The following is a 19,648-nucleotide window of genomic DNA, read 5'->3' as shown; positions in this document are numbered from 1 at the left end:
TCCTCACTTGCCCGGCAAGAGTGCTTGGAGCACGACCAACAGATTGTGGCCCTGCTTTCCATGGTGAGACACATTGAGGTTCGCCTTAAGCAGCAGCAGCAACAGTCCGTTGGTCGAAGTCTCTCCACACTTGATGACATAATCAGGCAGACAGAGGTATTTGCTATGTGTTACAATTAAAGTTTAGCATGCATAGTAGTTCATTTTTACAAGTTAAGATAACAAGGGGTATATTTTATTTTAATTCTCTTTTCAGGCCCTTGTTCTAGAAATTGGGGATCTGGAACCAGAAGTGCACACTGAGATTGAATCAGCTACACAGCTACTGGAGTCTAACCTTGAGGATGTTCCACCTCAGCTGCTTATGGCCCTGGAAAAAGATGTGCATGGCTTAACCCGAGCTTATAGTGCAGCCAGGGACCATGCACAGAATACTCTGCAGGGGTTACGAACACAACGTGATGCTCAAAATGTAAGGAAAATCATGCAAAATTTAGTTGAGAGAGTTTTTTTTTTTTTTTGCTTTAGTTTGTTTTAAATATCTTTGCATGACATTTATATTTTTGCAGGAAGCTGTAAACAGTCAGCTGAAGTCTTTGCAAGATCATGTTGACAAACTTCTCAGTTGGGTTAAGGAGACTGACACTCAAATGCAGGAAGAAACTGGGGTAGACGGACAGACAGTGGCAGAGATCACTCGGAAGCAGCAGTTGTGTGAGGTAAAACATCAAGTGTGGCAATATCTTTTCAAGCAATTACACATAGACATTTAAAAAAATTCAGAGACCACTTAAAAATTCTCAGTTTCTCTGGAATTGCTATTTGTAGTTATGGATTAAAAATTAAAAAATGTTGTCATTTAGAGCTTTTTTTATGAAAATAACAAGGTGCCATGTCAATGCTTGGTCAATGAACCCTCATTTTTATTCACTACGAATGAAGACATTTTTTTCTGGGAAAAAATAGACTCTTAACAGGATTTTCTTTTGTACAGTTTGTAAGAAATGTCATCAGACCTTTATGTAATAAACCAAATATTAATATTTTACTCAAAATATTACGCCCCATGTCCAGGGGAAAACAACTACAGGGGAATAATTACCAAATGAGGTTAAAGTGGTGGATTTCCTAAGAAAAAAATAATCATTTACAAAAAGATTCCCTTCAGTCGACAACCAAATGCAGACACTCAGATGAGATTAATTAAATGTATTCATTGAAGGTCAATGTAGCAATTCAATGAGCATATCTTCAGAGTTGCCACTGGTCAACATAACAAGCAATCTACAAAGTAAATAAACTAAATAAATCCTTAAAGAAAAAAATACAGGCAGCTTACCTTCCTCTGAACATAAAATCAAAAGTAACCAAAATATATAAGCAGGCCACCCCTACAAGCTCAAACTCTCAAAGTTTCAAGCATACGTGGACATACGTGACAATAGTAAAGTTTTGTTGTTGGCCAGCGGGGTAGGGAAAATCCAGGAGCTCTCCACTCTCAGCAACAGTCACACCAAAATTAGCTCCTTGAGCCGGAAGTTCCATGTTATAGCTCTCCACGACCAGCAGCCAATCAGAACCTGGACCACATTAACATGGTAGCGTATGGGAAAATAAAAACAAAACAAGAAAGTGGGACAAAGAAAAAAACTAAATAAATAAACTTTAGTCATTACAGAAACCCATACCAAAATCAGTTCAGTAAATCTAGAGAATCTGCGAATTTTGAAGTACATTTACATTTGAATACAGCATATTTTTCACAGTTATATATTTTTATTTTTATTTTTTCCTTCACTGCAGCAGTTACAGAACTCTCTCACTGCCCGATCCAATGAAGTCGGCAACGTGGCGTTCAATATTCAGGTGTTCATCTCTGAGCATGCTCAAGACCTGCTGCCTGATCAGAGCAGACACCTTCTTGGACAGCTGGAGCAGCTGCAGAGGGTCTTTCACCAGGCCGTTGGTCTCAATGATGCCAGAGCAGAGGCACTATTAGCCCAGCAGATGAGAGAGCATGAACGACTGAAGAAAGAACAGAAAGTGAAAGAAGAGAAAATGGAAAAAGAGAGACAAGCTACAAGGGATAGAGAGGTTTGCAAACAAACGAATAACCGCTTGAGCTGGCAGATGAATAATAAGAATATTAATTTTTCTTTTCAATGGAGACTAAGGAGAACTTGTAATGCATAAGAGCAAAACATTTGTGGTAACACTAATGATGCATGCAATACTCGTTAGCATGAATGCTGAATTTGAAAATGAAAGTAATATTCACATGCATGAGATTATAAGTATATTCTACTTGTGTGTTTAGCACCAGTATTGCTCATAATGCTAATATTTTTTTTCTCAATAATGCTTATGCAGGACTCAACAATGACGACTTTTGTCTACCGTCTACTCAAACAAGTCATTTAGAATTTTTGTTATATATTTAAATGTGGATGTGTATTTCTTTTGGCTATACAAAAACATTTAAATCTAAAAACAAGTACATTTTATGGCTAAAATGATTGTTTATTTAAAATGTAACTCTAAGCAGTACATTCTATTAATATACTTTATTATACTTAGTATTATGTACATTATAATATAATAATGTAATAAATAAAAAATAAAAAATAAATATATATATATATATATATATATATATATATATATATATATATATATATATATATATATATATATATATATATATACATACACACACACACACACACACACACATGTACTTTATCTTCCTCTTTGGCATGTACAAAATATACCACTTAAAAATGTAATGCTTGTGAATATGCAATAAATTCTCTTCCCTTCTAACTCTAATGCATGCAAGACTATCACGGGTATCCATTTTGAGTCATATATAACATTACTTTATTCGAATCAGCGGAGTTCCTTATTGTTGAGCCCTGTTTTGTAGACTGCATTACCTGCGTGTGAATTAACATAACGTGTGTATTAACCTATCTGCCTTGCTCTTACAGATTGCCACAGAAGACACATTTGGGAAAGACTATAGATTTAAATGTAGCCTCACTGTGTAGCTTGCTTGTCATTTAATTTGATTTATTTCAGAACAAAATCCAGTTGAGATGTTTTACTATTTGTCTGTTTGTCTTTTGTTTATTTTTCTGCCTCACTGGCCTGTTTGAGAGTGTTGCTTTGTGTGATTGTGGACACATTATGCTCAACCAGTGTCAATTGGTTGAGACCTGGCATATTTGCAAGTTTGAGAGTTTGGTGGGGAAGTAATAATATAATGAACAATTGTAAAGTCTTAATGATGATCAATTTCAGATCTTCTTTTCCTCACTTTTCATACCTCATTCATTACGGTTATATAGGTTGTGCAGCAGCAGAAGGCTGAATGTTCTCAAAAACTGGAGAGTCTCACAATGTGGATGGCTGGTGCTGCAAGTCTTTTGGCCAGTCAGAGACCTGGAGTTGAGTCAGATGACGTGCACACATTACAGGAGAAGCAAAGAGCGCTTAAGGTAAGATATATTTAAGAAAATTTTGACTTTCCGTCTAAAAGTCTAACACATCGCATAACCCTTAATTTATTTTTTTTCTATAAGAATTATTAGCCCTATTGAAATATTAGTAAATGCTTTTACAGCTTAGATGTTGTTATGTAATTACAATCAGTTAAATAGACTTTGGCATTCATTTAGTTGCTCAAGCGTAAAGCGAGAAAAAAAGTCGTTTACTCGTACGCGCCCATCAGAATCGGCAGGTTAGCGCAGAAGCTCCATTGAATATACTGGGGTAAAATAAATGTTCATATTTGGGGTACATGGTGGGGAAAATGTAATTCAATGCAGTGCTTCTTGTTCAATCTGAGACCCACTTTATATCAGAAATCACTCAGCCAGTGGAGATAGCAGATTTTTAAAGAAAACAGACCTTAAACGTGCTAATTTTGCAGTGGCGTACAGTTCACCGAAAGCGCTTAACCCAGGTTACTGACAAATTAAAAGTCCTTTCGCATACTTCGGCACATACCCTATTGGCACAATGTCCACCGGGGTTTTACACTAGTGGAATTTACATGAGAACAAGGAAACTGGTGTCTGAGGCTCACGGTATGCCCATTTCCATGTACTGATCTCTTATTATGACTTGGCACTGTATAGCCAGATTTTCATAATAGGGCAACTTTAAAGGCTTAACTAAGTTAATTAGCTTAATAAAGCAAGTTAGGGTAATTAGGTAAGTCAATGTATAATTGTATAATAGTAGTTTTGTTCTGTAGACAATCGCAAAAAAATGCTTAAGGGAGCTAATTATATTGACCTTAAAATGCTTTAAAAATGTTTTGAAAACTAGCCAAAAAAAAAAAAAAAAAATTCTTTCTGGACTTTCTCCAGAAGAAAAAAATTATAGGAAATACTGTGAAAAAAATCCTTGCTCTGTTAAACATAATTTGGGTAATATTTGAAAAAGAAATTCACAGGAGGCTAATAATGTTGACTCTAACTGAATATTGTTCCTGTTTGTACCTCATAACCATAGGATGTGCAGAAGGACATTCAGACCAAAAGTGACTTATTGATCGAGACCATCCGCTCAGTGGAGGAGTTCCTGTCTGATCAGGGTGACGCTTTGAGTCCTGAGGAAAAGGCTAAACTGCAGGCGGCTCTTTCACAAATGAAGGAGCAGCACAGCTCACTTACAAACTCAGTCCACTCTTCACTAGCTCAAGTAGACACTGCCATTGTCACAACACAGCAACAGAACACACAAAGAGTAAGCAGTTCACACAGGAGTCTCTGTTTCACTTTTCTCTTGGTCATTTGTGGACTCATCATCATGTTTTGTTTTTGCATTAGGCTAAAGCAGAAGAGCAGATGCAGGAGACACAGGAAAAAATAGACAAACTTTTCAGTGAATTATCATTGCTGGACGACTCAAAGAGGAGGTCCCTTGGCAGCATAGTCACTGACAACCCGTTATCTGTACCACAAGAGAATGCCCTGAGCTCTCACAGTGGCATGCTTCAGGTAAGGTTTTTTAATGTAATTGTCAGTTATTTGCAGAACTTGTTGTAATAATTTTCAGTCTTTTAACATCTCATTAGTTTTGGATCACACTTTATTTTGATGGTCCGTGTTGAATTCAAGTCACATTGCATCTATATAATTCTTTTTAGATTATAAGTAGACTTGAATGTCTGTTGAAGGAGCAGTATCAACAGATATTAAGCAGAGAGTCTATTAATACTCAAATGGACCATTAAAATAAAGTGCATGAAATCTGAGGCTGAGACTAGATCCAAACTATTTACGCCACCCCATTTTCAAAATGTGAATTTGAAAAGGAAAAAAAAAAGGCAAATCAATTATTTGACAATGAGGATTGGAGCTTAAAATGCAAACTTGAAAGTGATATTGCTACTTAGCATACATAATACAGTGTTTTTAATCACATGAATAGGCATCGATTTTACAAAGTTGTTATCTTTTTGCAGAACTTTTCCAAAACATTAAAGGGCACCTATGATGAAAATCAACATTTGTAAGCTGTTTAGACTGAACTGTCTATATCAGGGATCACCAAACTTGTCCCTGGAGGTCCGATGTCCTGCAGATTTTAGCTCCAACCCTAATCAAACACATCTGACACAAAGACACCTGACACAAAGACATACAAAGACACTGATCAAGGTCTTACTAGGTATACTTGAAACACCCAGGCAGGTGTGAAAGTTGGAACTAAACCCTGCAGGGCACGGGACCTCCAGGAATGAAATTGGTGACCCTTGGTCTATATGTACAGTGTAGCGTGTCCATGGTCATGTTTAAGTGATATAAACACAATAAGTCTCTTTTTTTAATTTCCTGTTGTTAAAATAAGAGTCAAATCCCAGTGAGTTTGAGGCCCACCACAATGTGACGTAGGAGTGCAGTTTTCCCCTCCCACTAAATTGATTGACAGGCATCATGTTTCTATAATAACACGTATGCACATGTCCACAGAACATTTGTTTTGCTAAGAAATTGGAATTAAAATATCTGTTCCAACTCTCTGTGATGTCTAAAAGTTTTATAAGTTTAAAACATTTTTAAAACAGAGCCTGTTTGTAATAAAGACACTATGTAATCCTTTGCCTCCTTAAGCACCAAGGCCGCATGGTGTCAGTAAATGCTAATTTGTGTGAGACTCATCATTTTAGAAAGGCTTGAATAGGCTCCACCACAAACACATCAAACACACTTACTTGGTATTTTTGACTACTGAGCTGTATTTCAGCTTCATCTGTGTCTGTATCACTGACGGCTGTTTGTCTGACTTAACGCATGATGAAAAGCAGACAAGCACATGGGAGGGGTGGGCGGGGAGAAGCAGCTTATTTAGATTTAAAGCCACAGGCTACAAAAACAAGACACCAAAAATGGGCAAATTCTGGAGGCTATAATAAATGATCTGATGGGTGTTTTGAGCTGAAACTTAACAGACACATTCTGCAGACACCAAAGGCTTATCTTACGTCTTGTGAAAGGGGTGAAATAGGTGCTCTTTAAGGAAAATTGTTAAGCTTTTGGTTGTTTCTGGCTTGTGTTTGTGTTGTATTGCATGTTATTCTTACCGTATGTCTTTTCTTGGTTCCACCAGACTGAGCTGCAGCAGTTACAGTCTCAGCAGGCTCATCTTCAGCAGGTGGCCCAGTCTGTCCGCTCTCTCTTGGAGCAGCCTGACTCCAGTGTACCACCAGAGGAGAAACAAAGCTTACGAGCAAAGCTTGACCAACTCCAAAATCAGCATCAGGAGCGCCTCCAGAACTGCCAGGACAGACTCAGACGGGCAGATGCTCTCACAGATGAGTTCACCAAATTTGTGCAGGAGCATGGAAACCTGGGAACATGGCTGGATCAGAGCGAGAAAGAGCTATGCTCTCTTGGTGAAGGGGAAATGGATGCAATGGATCTAAAAAACAGAGTAGATGAGCACAAAAAGGTCCTAAAATGAAGTCTTAGTGATGTTTAACGCTAAGAATTTAAGACACAGAGGAAATGAAATACTTATAAGCATGTTTCAATGTATTTTACAGCTTGCAGAAGATGTCATCTGTCACAAAGCAGATCTGCGCTTTGTCACTATCTCTGGGCAGAAGGTTCTGGATTCTGTCCAGTGTGCCCTGCAGAGGATGGGCAGTGCAGATCCGGCTCTGGAGGAAACCAAAAATCTAGTCAGTGACAAGCTCCAAGATGCCACACAGCGCTACGGTTCATTACATAGCAAGGTTGGTGAATAACAAAACCTCAGTCTACAATGATCTATAATGGACTGAACATAAGAGTATTCCTGTGTTTCTACTTTCAGTCTTCAGAACTTGGCACCCGCCTCTCAAGTCTCCAGGAGCGATACCAGCACTACCAAGATGAGGCTGGTTCTTTAGACTCGTGGCTGAACTCTCAGGAGCAGAACCAGAGTATATTTAAGCCCAGCGGAGAACAAACTGACCCTCAGGCCTTGCAGCGCACTCTCAGTACTGTACAGGTAGGATTACTTTGGCTTTTCTGGTGAAGAAATCAGGGATGATTTTTGGATTAACTAAATAGAATGCAAAATGCAGTTTTCATACCTGTAGGAATCCTCCTGATTAATCCGCTTGTTCTGTCCTCTCTCAGCTGCTGCAGGATGATTTGGCAGAGCGTTCAGTACAGCTTGAGAAGGTCAAGAGGGCAGGGAAAGAGCTGGTCAGCATTAAGGAGTCCCCAACTCTCAAGAATGCAGATATTAAGAATGTGACAGGTAATTTCATTCTCATCATCAGTGAATATAATAATTAAGAGCGTGGCACTTTACTCTTTTTAGAAAACTTTCTCCTGTTAATTTCAACGGGATAGTTCACCCAAAACTATGTCATCATTTATTCAGACTCCACTTGTTTCAAACCTATTTGACTGCCTTTATTCTGTTGAACACAACCTATTTATATTAAGCATGTAGGAAACCAGTATCCTTTTGACTTTTTTCTGCTATGCAAGTCAATGGCTACCTGTTATTTCTTAACATTTTTCAAAAATATCTTATTTTTTTAATTATTCTACCAAGAAGTCTTTTTGATAGGAAGCTTGTATGCTCACCAAGATTGAATAGAATAACAGTTAAAAAGGAAAATATTATAGCTATAATGGAATATAATGTTTTAAATATTATTAGTTTTGTATTTTCTAAAAGCCAATACTTATAGTCTTTCAAAATATTTCTACTTTGCTGAATTTGTACTATAGCAATAGTAAGTAAATATTGTGAATATACGTTATAGTTAATCGTTTAATAATAATAATAATAATAATAATATTAATAATAATAATAATGAAATTGTTAAAAATGTTTAAATAAGAACAAAAATAACTTAATTTTTGGAAACAAACTGCCTGAAACATTAATTTTTAATTGGTAAGTAAAGATAATGTAATGTAAAGTAATGTGATGTCGAGTATTTTTGTTTTGTGGTTGACATTATAATTCAAGTCATGTAATAGTATAATTTAAGTCATTTTATCTTAACATTAATTTACATTCAAATTCTGCATTCATTTTAGATGCTCTGGAGAAGCGCTTTGAAACCCTTTCTGATTCAGTGTCTGTAAGAGCCGAACAGCTTCAGACTGCTGTGGCCCAATCAGTCAGTGTTCAGGAGGGGCTTAAAGCACTGCTGGCGTGGTTAGATGGCCTGCCTTTATCACCTGCTGCTGTCCAGCCCACTGCTCAAGCTGTTCAAGATGCCCTGACACAAAACCAGGTATCTTATTAAAAGCACTGCCATAATCATCCTGGATTTTTGTACCGAATGTTGTTTCTACTCTCTACTTGTTTACTATTTATTTCAATGTCTGTTTGTAATATCTCTTTTTGTTACAAAATTTGTAAAGCGTCCTTGAGCTCTGGAAAGGCGCTATATAAATAAAAATGTATTATTATTATTATTATTATAATCATCAATCATCTTTAACCAGTAAATATGTTTTCAGAATGAGCTTTATTTGCCAAGTGTGTGCAAACAGCATAAACATTTTAAATGAATATAAAGTAAAAAAAAAAAGTAAGTATATCTAAATATATATTTTATAAATAAAAAGAATAAACAAATTATATATATATATATATATATATATATATATATATATATATATATATATACATATATATATACATATACATATACATATACATATATATATATATATATATATATATATATATATATATATATATATATATATATATATATATATATATATATATATATATAATATACACACATACACAGTCCTCAGCATAAAAGAGTGTACCCCCTTTTGAAAATTAGTGTTTATATCCTTTTTTCAGTGATTATAGCCATTTCATTTTGGTGAATTTAAACAAAACAGTTTTAATATACAAAATTTGTAGTAAATTATATATTTTTCTCCTGATTTCTCCCAGTTTATTACAGTTTTATTCAATATTTTTCTCCAACATATTTATTTGGGTGTACTAATTTTTTGGACTCTAATCTTTGATTTTTTCTGTTGTTTTTTTGATAGATTAGGTCTAGATTTGTCTTTGGTGCTCACTAATGAAATGCATATGAACCAATATTTTATTTTAAAGCATCTTATTGAAAACATTAATAAGTCTGCGCCAATAGCCTAGTGGTTAGTGCTTCGACTCATAGCACCAAGGTGCTCACGGTGACCCGAGTTTGAATCTCAGGTTCGAGGTCTTTTGCCGATCCATCCCCTATCACTGTTCCCCACACTTTCCTGTCTGTAAAATCTCCACTGTCCTATCCCAATAAAGGTGAAAACCCCTAAAAAATAATAATAAAAAAAAGAAAAGAAAAGATTAATAATAAAATACATTTTAAATGGTTTATGTGCAACATGCATTGTTAATGGTTTGCGCAGCATACACTACCTGACAAAAGTCCTGTCGTCCATCCCAGTTCAGAGATCAACATATAATAACTTGGCTTCTAGTTGATCATTTGGAAACGTAGCAGGAGATAGATTTTTCTGATGCATCATTAGTTAAACTGCATCCCAATTATCACAAATACTGCAGAAGAACTATTGGAACCCACATGGACCCAAGATGAAAATGACAGAAAACTGAACTGAAAACTCACTGAAATCAGTTAAGTTTGGTGAAGGAAAAATCATAGTTTAGGGTTACATTCAGTATGGTGGCGTGTGTGAGATCTTCAGAGTGAATGGCAACATCAACAGCCTAATGTATCAAGACATCTTTGCTGCCCATTACATTACAAACCACAGGAGAGGGTGAATTCTTCAGCAGGATAGCGCTCCTCATACTTCAGCCTCCACATCAAAGTTCCTGAAAGCGAAGAAAGTCAAGGTGCTCCAGCATTGGCCAGCCCAGTCACCAGACCCTGAACATTATTAAGCATGTCTGGGATAAGATGGAGGCATTGAAGATGAATTTAAAGATTCTTAATGAACTCTGGGAGTCCTACAAGAACACTTTATTTGCCATTCCAGATGACTTTATTATTAAGTTATTTGAATCCCTGCAGAGATCTTTGAATGCATTCCTCCAACCTCATGGGAGTCATACACAATATTCATTCTTTTTCCACTGCACCATGACTTTATATTCTATAATGTGCATTATTTTTGTTAAATAACAAGACTACCTGCTGAAACCATACCTTTCAGCAAAGGCATACCTTACTGCCCTAATTAATAATTGAATATCAAGGCATAAAAATATTTTGTTTAGGTAAAATAAGCGTACTCTAGAGGCCTTTGCCTTTCATATAAGCCATTTCTGATACCAAATGATCAACTAGAGCTCATAAAACTTGGATATGCGACAAGACATTTGTCAGGTAGTGTATGCACTCTTGACTTTTTTATCTGTACAAATACGTAATAAATTAAAAATATGTATTTACAAATGGTCAGCTTTACTTTTTTTTATAAAAACACAAATGATTCTCCTCCCCACAGAAAATACGTCAGGAGCTTCTTTCGAGGCAGGGCAGTGTTGATGCCACTTTGGACTCCGTGTCCAAGCTTCTGAAGTCTGCAGACGCATCAACAGCTTCTGGCCTACAGAGGGCGCTGCAGGACTTGAGTCAGCGCTACACAGCAGCCCAGGCCAAGCAGTCGGAACGAGAGACTGAACTGCGTGGACTTTTGCCCAAGTTGGAGAGCTTTGAGCGCCAAAGTGCAGATCTCCGCAACTTCACACAGAGTCGAGAAAGGGCTCTCAGCCCAGTAGGCCAGCCGGACTGCAGTGTGGATGACTACAGGCAGACCATAGAGGTTAGAGAATTAGGCTACACATTTCTACAAGATTACATGTTTATTGTTAGATGTCCAGAGGTGTCATCATATATTGCTTTTTCATTAAAGGAGGTGAGGTCAGAAATTACCCAAGAGTCGAGCCAGTTAAAAGCGTTTGTCGAGCTGGGTTCAGATCTGAGTCATTCTGGGGTCCTTGCCAATGTACAAAGCCTTCTGGACACAACCAAAGAGGTTTCTGAGGACTTCGCACGCTTGGAATCTAATGTCAATGAGAGGTGAGTGGAAAGAGTTGCGAAAACATTGTGTTTCAGTATTGCTGTATTGTGTGTGTGTGTGTGTGTGTGTGTGTGTGCGCGTGTTTTAATATATTTTCATATTTCATTTTTTTTCAGTTACTTTTCATGAATTTATAAAATGTCTAAATTCTAACTTTTTTAGCTTTTGTATATTAATAACTTTTATTTTATTGTTATTTTAAATTGATTATTTATATTATTTAAATATTTTTAATGGGGCAACAGGGTGGCTCGGTGATTAGCACTGTCGCTTCACAGCAAGAAGGTTGCTGGTTTGAGTCCCAGCAGGACCAATTTGCATGTTCTCCCTGTGTTTTGTGGGTTTCCACCAGGTGCTCTGGTTTCCCCCACAAGTCCAAAGACATGCTATATACAGTAGGTGAATTGAATAAGCTAAATTGGGCGTAGTTTATGTGTTTCCCAGTACTGGGTTGATTCTAGGCATGGGCCGGTATAAGATTCTGACGGTATGATAACCTTGGATAAAAATATCATGGTTTCACGGTATCACAGTATTGTGCTCACTGCTCTAAAATATATTATTTTTAAATGTCTGGGTAAAAAACATTTTAAAAAACAATATATTTAATTTTTTTAAAGGATTTAAAATATTTTGGAGCAGTAAACATGTTTGGCTAATTAATGAAAATGAATAATTGACTTCTGCTTTCTTCATTAGTTTCAAAAACACAGATTTCTTTACAATATAAAACTGCATCTTTGGATATTTTTCCTGCTGGAGATAAGGTTGTCCTAAAAAACAAAAAAATATATTTTAAAAATATCTTACACATACCTTAGGAACAATAATACAGAACATTTTGATGGTTTTAATACCTTGACTTTTCCAAACAGCGTATACCTTGAAAACGGTTATCGTCCCATGCCTAGTTCATTCCGCTGTGGCGACCCCTGATAAATAAAGAGGATAAGCTGAAGGAAAATTAATGAATGAATATTTTTAATTTAGATTTTTTTTTTCAGTTGATTTTTTTTATTTTTATTTTTTTAGTTTTATTTTAGTTAGCAAAACTGGTTAATTTTAATTAATAACAGTAACCCTGTATTTATCCATACTGGAAGCCAATTTAACACTTAAAAAAATATTAGGATATTGTAATATTATCCCCATTCAGTGTAGAATAGCAAGTCTGTTCCAAGCTTTTCTCTGTATCACACTGTAGTTTCATTTGGAAATGTAATGCCCTGCCAACTATAATTGCTTTGACATTTGACATCTGACAAAAATAAGACTCTCATAAGAATCTCATAAAGACTGTATTGACTGGACCGGAATACTCTCCACCATAAAACAAATAGCCTCATGCTAACCCAATTTGACACCACTGTATCAGCCGTTATGGAAACCATTTGGCCACATCCATCCTTAAGATGCCAGACTGGGGCTCCAAGCATTTCAGATGTCCTCAGGGAGGGCTCATAAAACAGTCAGTCATGTGTTCAAATCTAAATCCACTCCACATATCTCTAGGAATAAGTGGGAATGTGATGCAGACTGTAATATAAACTGCATTACTTTTCTTTTTATTTAGTTAAATAACTGAATGTAAATGATAGGATGTTTAGACATGACCTTCCCTTGACTGCAACTAACAGTGTTATAGGCATGGTGCCCACATTAAGAGTCTGGAGTGGAGGCTGGCACAGAGTAATATCAAACACAATGTCCAAATCTATCACCATCACCTAAAATAGTAGCATCCACTGTTGCCTTATTAATAGGGGGGAGAAAAATATCTTGTTGTGTCCATTTACTGTTAAACTGTTTCAGAACAGCAGTTTATAATTGTTTTGCTGTTACATGCATGTATTAATTGCTTATACTCAGTAAAAAGTTCTTCTCAGTATTTTTTCCTGTAAAAAAATAAATAAATATAAAGAGACAATTTTTAAAGATGTAAACAAAAGCAATAGTCCCAATATATTTCCTGTTTTACATTTTTCATTTCTAAAGCGAATTCAAAAAGAGCCACATGTTGATAAATAATGTTATGATAGCTGTTTTAACATTAAGTTATGATTGAATTGCCTCTTGTTACAATTATGAAATAAACTGATAACAAGCAGGAAATGTTCATGGGTCAGTAACATGACCACATTGAAATATATTTTTCTGAATGATTATATTTTTTAGCCAAAGATGTTTATATTTATCAACACAGTTAAAACATTTTTACATTTACATTTAGTCATTTAGCAGACGCTTTTATCCAAAGCGACTTACAAATGAACAATGAATTGAGTATGAAATTGATGACAATATAAGGGATGTTTGAGATATGGAGTCATTATATTAAAACATGTCACTTTTGATAAATGCATTGTTTAACATTTATTAAATGTTTTGTTTTAATAAAGCTAAAAGGCCCTACTTGACTCCAATTTAAATAATTAAAAGTTTAATTTCTATTGTCTGTGTCTACTTTTATTACCTTTTATTGAGCTATTTTTGCATGACAGGAAACTACCAAGTGTTCATAAATGATGTTTAGAAAAAGTGAAATATGGAACAAAACAGGACACTAAAAATAGACGCTAAAATACAGAACTGTCCTAGTGTCTGGAAAATACTGGACTGTCCGAATGACCAGATATCTATCTCATTGTCCTACTATGAATTAGTTAATATAATAATAAATAAAATCACTTTATAACCATTATCAATACTAACCAGACTAATCAGACTATTTATTTGCATATGTAATTGATATTCATCTAAATTTGTCGTTCACAGATTTGATTCCATCCAGAACTGTGTTCAGCAGTTGTCCGACTTCCGCTCGCGCTCCGGCTCCCTCCTCAGGTGGCTGCAGACAGTACAAGAGCAACTCCCTGCCAAAGAGCCCAACCTAAGCACAGAAGGCCTGCAGAGAAGAGCACAGCAGCTTAAAGTAGGAGTCTAGTTGGCTCTATTTACAGTGGACTGACATCAGTTTCTGCTTTTAGCGAGTCTGGCTTTAATTAACATGTCTTATGAATCTACTCGCAGGATCTGCTCACGGAATGGGAGACCCAAGGAAACCAAGTTCAGGAGTTAAACAAGAACAGTTCTCAGCTGGAGAACTTGATTATTAACACCACAGCACCCAAGAACAAGACTGGTAAGTTAAATGACAGTGTGGAGGTTCAGGGTCAGTTCTCCTTATATTGGCATTTGATCGCACATTGTATTTCCCCTTTAACACAAATATATATTTGGTCCTCAGATAAGCAAAAGAAAATTCAGACCCACTTTATATTAAGTGGCCTTAACTAATATGTACTTACACTGAAATTAATCATTTGTTACAATGTACTTATTGTGTAAATACATGATTTTTACATTGTACTTATGATTGATTAAATACCTGCATTTAACTACATATGTAATTAATTTCTTTATTTACATTTGTAATTACACAGTTGGCCATCCTTTACACATTAACTCACCTTTAAACCTACCTATACCACCAAACATGTTTCTAACTTTACCCGTATCCCACCTCAAGAGCACCTGCAATACCTTATGAACATAGTAAGTACATTGTACTTGCATCAAAACATAAATACATTGTAGTTAAAGCCACCTAATATAAAGTGGGATGGAAAAATCTATTCAGTTTATTTATTTATTCATCTTCATGTTGTTCAAAATTTAGAAAATGTGTCTTCCGCAGAGCCTAAAATGCAAAACATTAATACTATTTAGCGGCACAACCACTAGTGGGACTGGTTTAAATTTTTGTGTGCAGTGCAAAAACTATGAAAGCATTGGCATATCTCAAATCACTCACCTGATGCTAACATTTGTTTTTACACATCTTATATCATGCAAAGTTTCATGCAAATATGAAATAATGTTATCATATTTTAGACTTTCTAATTCTGAAAATCTTTTGCCTCAGAAACCACTGCAGTCAATCAAACCTTTTGAAATAATTAAAATTATTTAGATTATTAAGGAATAAACAGCTTTTTCAAAGTAATTCAAGATTGTTCACCAACTTTTGCAAAGCCAGTGTGGTACTGATATCTGGACTGCATAAATAAATCATTTAAAAATAAATAAATTTGGTTGAGAGGTGGACAATATATCTAAATTTTTTAATTCCTAATCAAAACTAGATCTTCACACAATTAGTTGAGCACATGTTCTGTAGGTGCCACTAAAACTAATCATTTTTTGTTTTGCTGAAATGTCTTACTTGCGCTTTTCATCACTTTGCACCGCAGCGAACTGCAAATCTTGTCGCACAAGCTTGCGCTTCTGGTCTGACGCGTTTGCATGTGTATGAATGGAAGTCTATGGGGAGAAAAGTGCAGTGTGACCGCAGCTTTACATGTAGGTCTCAAACGAGCCTAAAGGACTCAATTAGTTGGATCAGGTGTGTTTAATTAGGGTTGGAACTAAACTGTGCAGAGCTGAGGCCCTCCAGAAACTGAGTTTGACTCCTAAAGTGCAATATTTATTCTCACTATTTGTAATATTCTACACTAAAACTGTAATGGACAAGTTTTTAAAAAAATATTAAACATTAAAAGTGTGTAAATTCATTGTTGCATTAAAAGGTGCGACCAGTGCATCGTTCATTTTTGTGCTCTTTGGAAGAGAAAATCCTTCTGTTTTGGAATGATATGAGAGTGATTAGTTTTGGGTGAGCTGTCCCTGAAAGCATCTACCACCTTCTAAACACGTGTTTGTAAATGTGTCTCCTCATCTAAATCCTTTCTGTTGAGTTTGTTTAGCTGCTTGTGTGTGTGTGTGTGTGTGTGTGTGCACTGCTTCAGCATGGATGTGGATTATTGTGGCATTGTCTGAGCGTGTGTTTGTGTGTCTTTCTCCCAGGTGTTTCCCAGCTCAATGGTGCCTCCAGCCCCAACAGTGTTAATGGCATTCACACCTGTAAAGGTGAGCTTCCTCCACACCTTTAGCGTCCACATTACTGGAGGCTTTTTATATTAGTCATTTCCATTTTTTGTTTCCCCCATTTCATGTGATAACTTCACATTTCTCCTCTTCTTCCTCCATCTTTCACGCACCTTTCCTGGTTTAACTTTGCATCGCTTCTTGTCCTGTTCTGTTAGTCTGCTTCCAGAGAATGTTCATACTAGTGTCATCTGTCTTTGTGCATATTATCCAATCATTTAGGCTTTCTTTCAGGATGAAAGTGCACAAACGTTTGATACAAAGTACTGATTACACAACAATTTTGAAAGCAATTCAAGTCGAAATTCATGCTCTGTAGTAAACTTGACTTGGTTCTGTAAGTGTAATGCTTCATGACATATTGCATGTCTTCAAACTACTAGAACACTGAGTGACTGATTACATAAGTTTTGAGATGTACCATTATGTGTATTTTATTTAAGAACTACTAGTAAATGTGAACATACTCTGAGGCAGCTGTCTATACAGCAGTCTATCTAGCCCAATCTCATAAGGAAACAGCTATTTTATGAATTGTGAGAAAAATGTTTAGTGTTGAGAAAAAATTTTACGATTTCATACAATTGTATTCTTATGAAAATGTACAAACCCTAACCCTACCCCTCATTAGGTGATTGAGATCAGACAAATAAATACGAATCAGCCACTAAATCAAAACTGAATTGCCATGAGATTGTGTTGTTCAATCACACCACAGCTGTGTTAAAAATAATTTATTGTTTGACTAGTAACTTGGGTTGGGCAATGTTGACCAATTTGGCATTGTACGATGTCTAATGTGAAATATTGTGTTGGCTGATGGCATCGTCGTCGTAGGCGGGGGGTGGGGGTCATTGTTAAATTTCAATTAATACATAATGAATTAATTTATTGTAGCCTACCGTTTTTACTACCTGGCTCTCATGGTCTTTGCATTACCCATAACTAAACCATAAAAGATACACACAATTTACCACCTGTCAATCACTTTTTTCGCGGGACTGGGGCATGAATAGGCAGTGATCTGTTTCGTTCAAATGGGTTTTCCCACAGCTGGTGAAGGAAACTTCGTTTGGAGTTCACTGTAATTTCTATTGTGATTGATGATAACTTCCTTATTTTATTATTATTATGAGGAAATAAAAACAAGTAAAGATGCTAGGGCTCGACCGTATTGGTCGCATATGCGCCCGAAATTTTATCTATGCGACCTTAAAATATATTTGGAAGCATTTGTGCAAGTGCGTACATTTTCAGTGTTTTCACTGCAAAATCCTCACCGCGTGCGCGAATTTATGCAGAATGCATCGTTGCACCCAAAAACGCCAAACGCAGCGCTCAGGAACAAATTAAAACAGTTGTTGTGTGAATTTGCTGAAATAAAAAAAGCCTGCAATGCTTGCCCCGCCTTTGTGCTCTTCTTACATTGACAGATTTTGTTTTAGAAAACAACTAAAGTTACTAATAACGGCACATCTTATTAGTGATGAATGTTAATCCACCATTTACACTTTTCCAAGAGTAGATAAAAGACTTCCAGTGTTTCAAGTCCGCTATGAAAATGACTAAAGCCATTCACTGTAAAGTCTGTGGGACGGGGATGCTGTATAATCCTTCATTTAATCCTCACGATGCTGTCAGCCGTGCAAGCGGCAGCTATATATACAATTTAACACAGCTCAGGAAAAGATTGTTATTGCTATTAAGATGACGCACGAATAATAAGTTGTATATCAATATAAATGTGGGGCGGGGCGATGGATCGTGATGCCGGCTCAGCATCGTGAAGTTTGTCGGCCATCGGCGATGGACGATGGCATCGTCTATTGGCCCAACCCTATTAGTAACAGTTATTCGAAAGTAACACTGGAGATCCAAAAAGCAATCTTTAGTAAAGTTTCACTCACACATCAACTGGCATAAAAACGAAAACAAAATTCTGAAATTATGTACTAATAATGCTGGTTTATACTTCTGCTTCGAGTGATCGGTGTGACCCATGGTTCCTGCCTTGCACGTTCATACTTCGGCATGCTGTTCTGAAACGTTTCTTGACAGATGTTTTGTTTTTTCTTAATGCTAACTTAATGTACAAGCAGTTCAAACTAGCTCATTCAGAGGCAGGAACCGGCATATGTGCAACAACTTTCACCATAATGTAAACACAAAACAAAAGTTTCCATCTGGAACTCCTTCACGGGACTCGGCACTCGTAAACACTTGCTCCAACGGGCTTTTAGCACTCATCACAGCCCACACTCCAAGCCAACTAATCACAGAGCTTGTGCTACTTATTGTTTCGACGTGTAGTTACATTTTTTTTGGGGGGTGCGGGTCATTGTTGGCATCAGCTATGGCGCGGGCTATGTGACGGCGCGAAGGCTGCACCAGACAATACGCGTAACTTGGCTCTGAATGAACAAATTTAGGAAACAAATTAATTTTAATCATAATTTGCCCTGATTTAACAAAAGCTTAAATTAATGATGAATAATACATCACCACAAATAAAGTCATAGAGCATTTTTTTTATTTGTTCTACAATAAATTTGATATCATATGCATTTTGCTGTTATAAAGAATTCAAAGCTTATTCCTCATTACTGTAAATCATTACTTGAAAAATGTCTAAAACATGTAGTCATTTAATAACTCTTTGGCCTTGTCATTGGCCTGCTTTGACTGTACTTACGTCAACATTTTTCCGCTGTAACCCTCAGACTTGACGGAGATCCAGGTAGCAGTGGCAGATGTGAACTGCAAGTATGAGCAGCTGGGCAGTGACCTGAGGGAGAGGAAGAGCAAACAAGAGTCTTCTCTAGAGCTGCAGCAGAAGGCCAGGCAGAGCACTGAAGCCCTCATCCAGTGGCTCGGCCCCCGTGAACAGAGCCTGGCACAAGGGCAGACCGCCTCACCTTCTCGGCCAGAGGTGGTGCGTGCTCAAGCACAACAGACCAAGGTAAAAGAACTGGATTCTATTTTACAGGGTATCAGACTACAGGTCCCTACATGACATGTATGATAGACCAGAAAATATGTTTCCTGTGTGAAATCTGAATTTAAAGCGTTTATTTTGCTAGTATTTATTGTTATTATTTAGGTAAACAATTAAGCTGTGCTAGTTAATCAATGGAAAAATTGTTTTGCTAATTTTA

General features: G+C 36.4%; 1 protein-coding gene across 41 annotated transcripts in view; it reads left to right on the top strand.

Moving 5' to 3' along the window:
* Positions 1–19,648, top strand: part of macf1a (microtubule actin crosslinking factor 1a) — a 311,815-nt gene that overhangs the window by 208,493 nt on the left and 83,674 nt on the right. For 31 of the 41 annotated variants that reach the window (XM_068215319.2, XM_068215321.2, XM_009294348.5 and 28 more), the window contains 18 exons: positions 1–156; positions 257–472; positions 570–719; positions 1,804–2,094; positions 3,351–3,500; positions 4,522–4,755; positions 4,839–5,009; positions 6,622–6,963; positions 7,058–7,249; positions 7,330–7,506; positions 7,638–7,761; positions 8,559–8,758; positions 10,971–11,288; positions 11,379–11,545; positions 14,322–14,478; positions 14,577–14,688; positions 16,413–16,475; positions 19,214–19,452. In XM_068215319.2, coding sequence (XP_068071420.1) covers positions 1–156; positions 257–472; positions 570–719; positions 1,804–2,094; positions 3,351–3,500; positions 4,522–4,755; positions 4,839–5,009; positions 6,622–6,963; positions 7,058–7,249; positions 7,330–7,506; positions 7,638–7,761; positions 8,559–8,758; positions 10,971–11,288; positions 11,379–11,545; positions 14,322–14,478; positions 14,577–14,688; positions 16,413–16,475; positions 19,214–19,452 — 3,459 coding nt within the window. The remainder of the gene's footprint in view (positions 157–256; positions 473–569; positions 720–1,803; positions 2,095–3,350; positions 3,501–4,521; positions 4,756–4,838; positions 5,010–6,621; positions 6,964–7,057; positions 7,250–7,329; positions 7,507–7,637; positions 7,762–8,558; positions 8,759–10,970; positions 11,289–11,378; positions 11,546–14,321; positions 14,479–14,576; positions 14,689–16,412; positions 16,476–19,213; positions 19,453–19,648) is intronic. The other 10 variants (XM_073931813.1, XM_073931811.1, XM_068215317.1 and 7 more) reach the window with 2 other exon arrangements.

Source organism: Danio rerio, chromosome 19, assembly GCF_049306965.1.
Source record: "Danio rerio strain Tuebingen ecotype United States chromosome 19, GRCz12tu, whole genome shotgun sequence".
NCBI lineage: Eukaryota > Metazoa > Chordata > Actinopteri > Cypriniformes > Danionidae > Danio > Danio rerio.
Note: the sequence above shows the minus strand (reverse complement) of the source record. Positions and strands in the feature narration are given on the sequence as shown.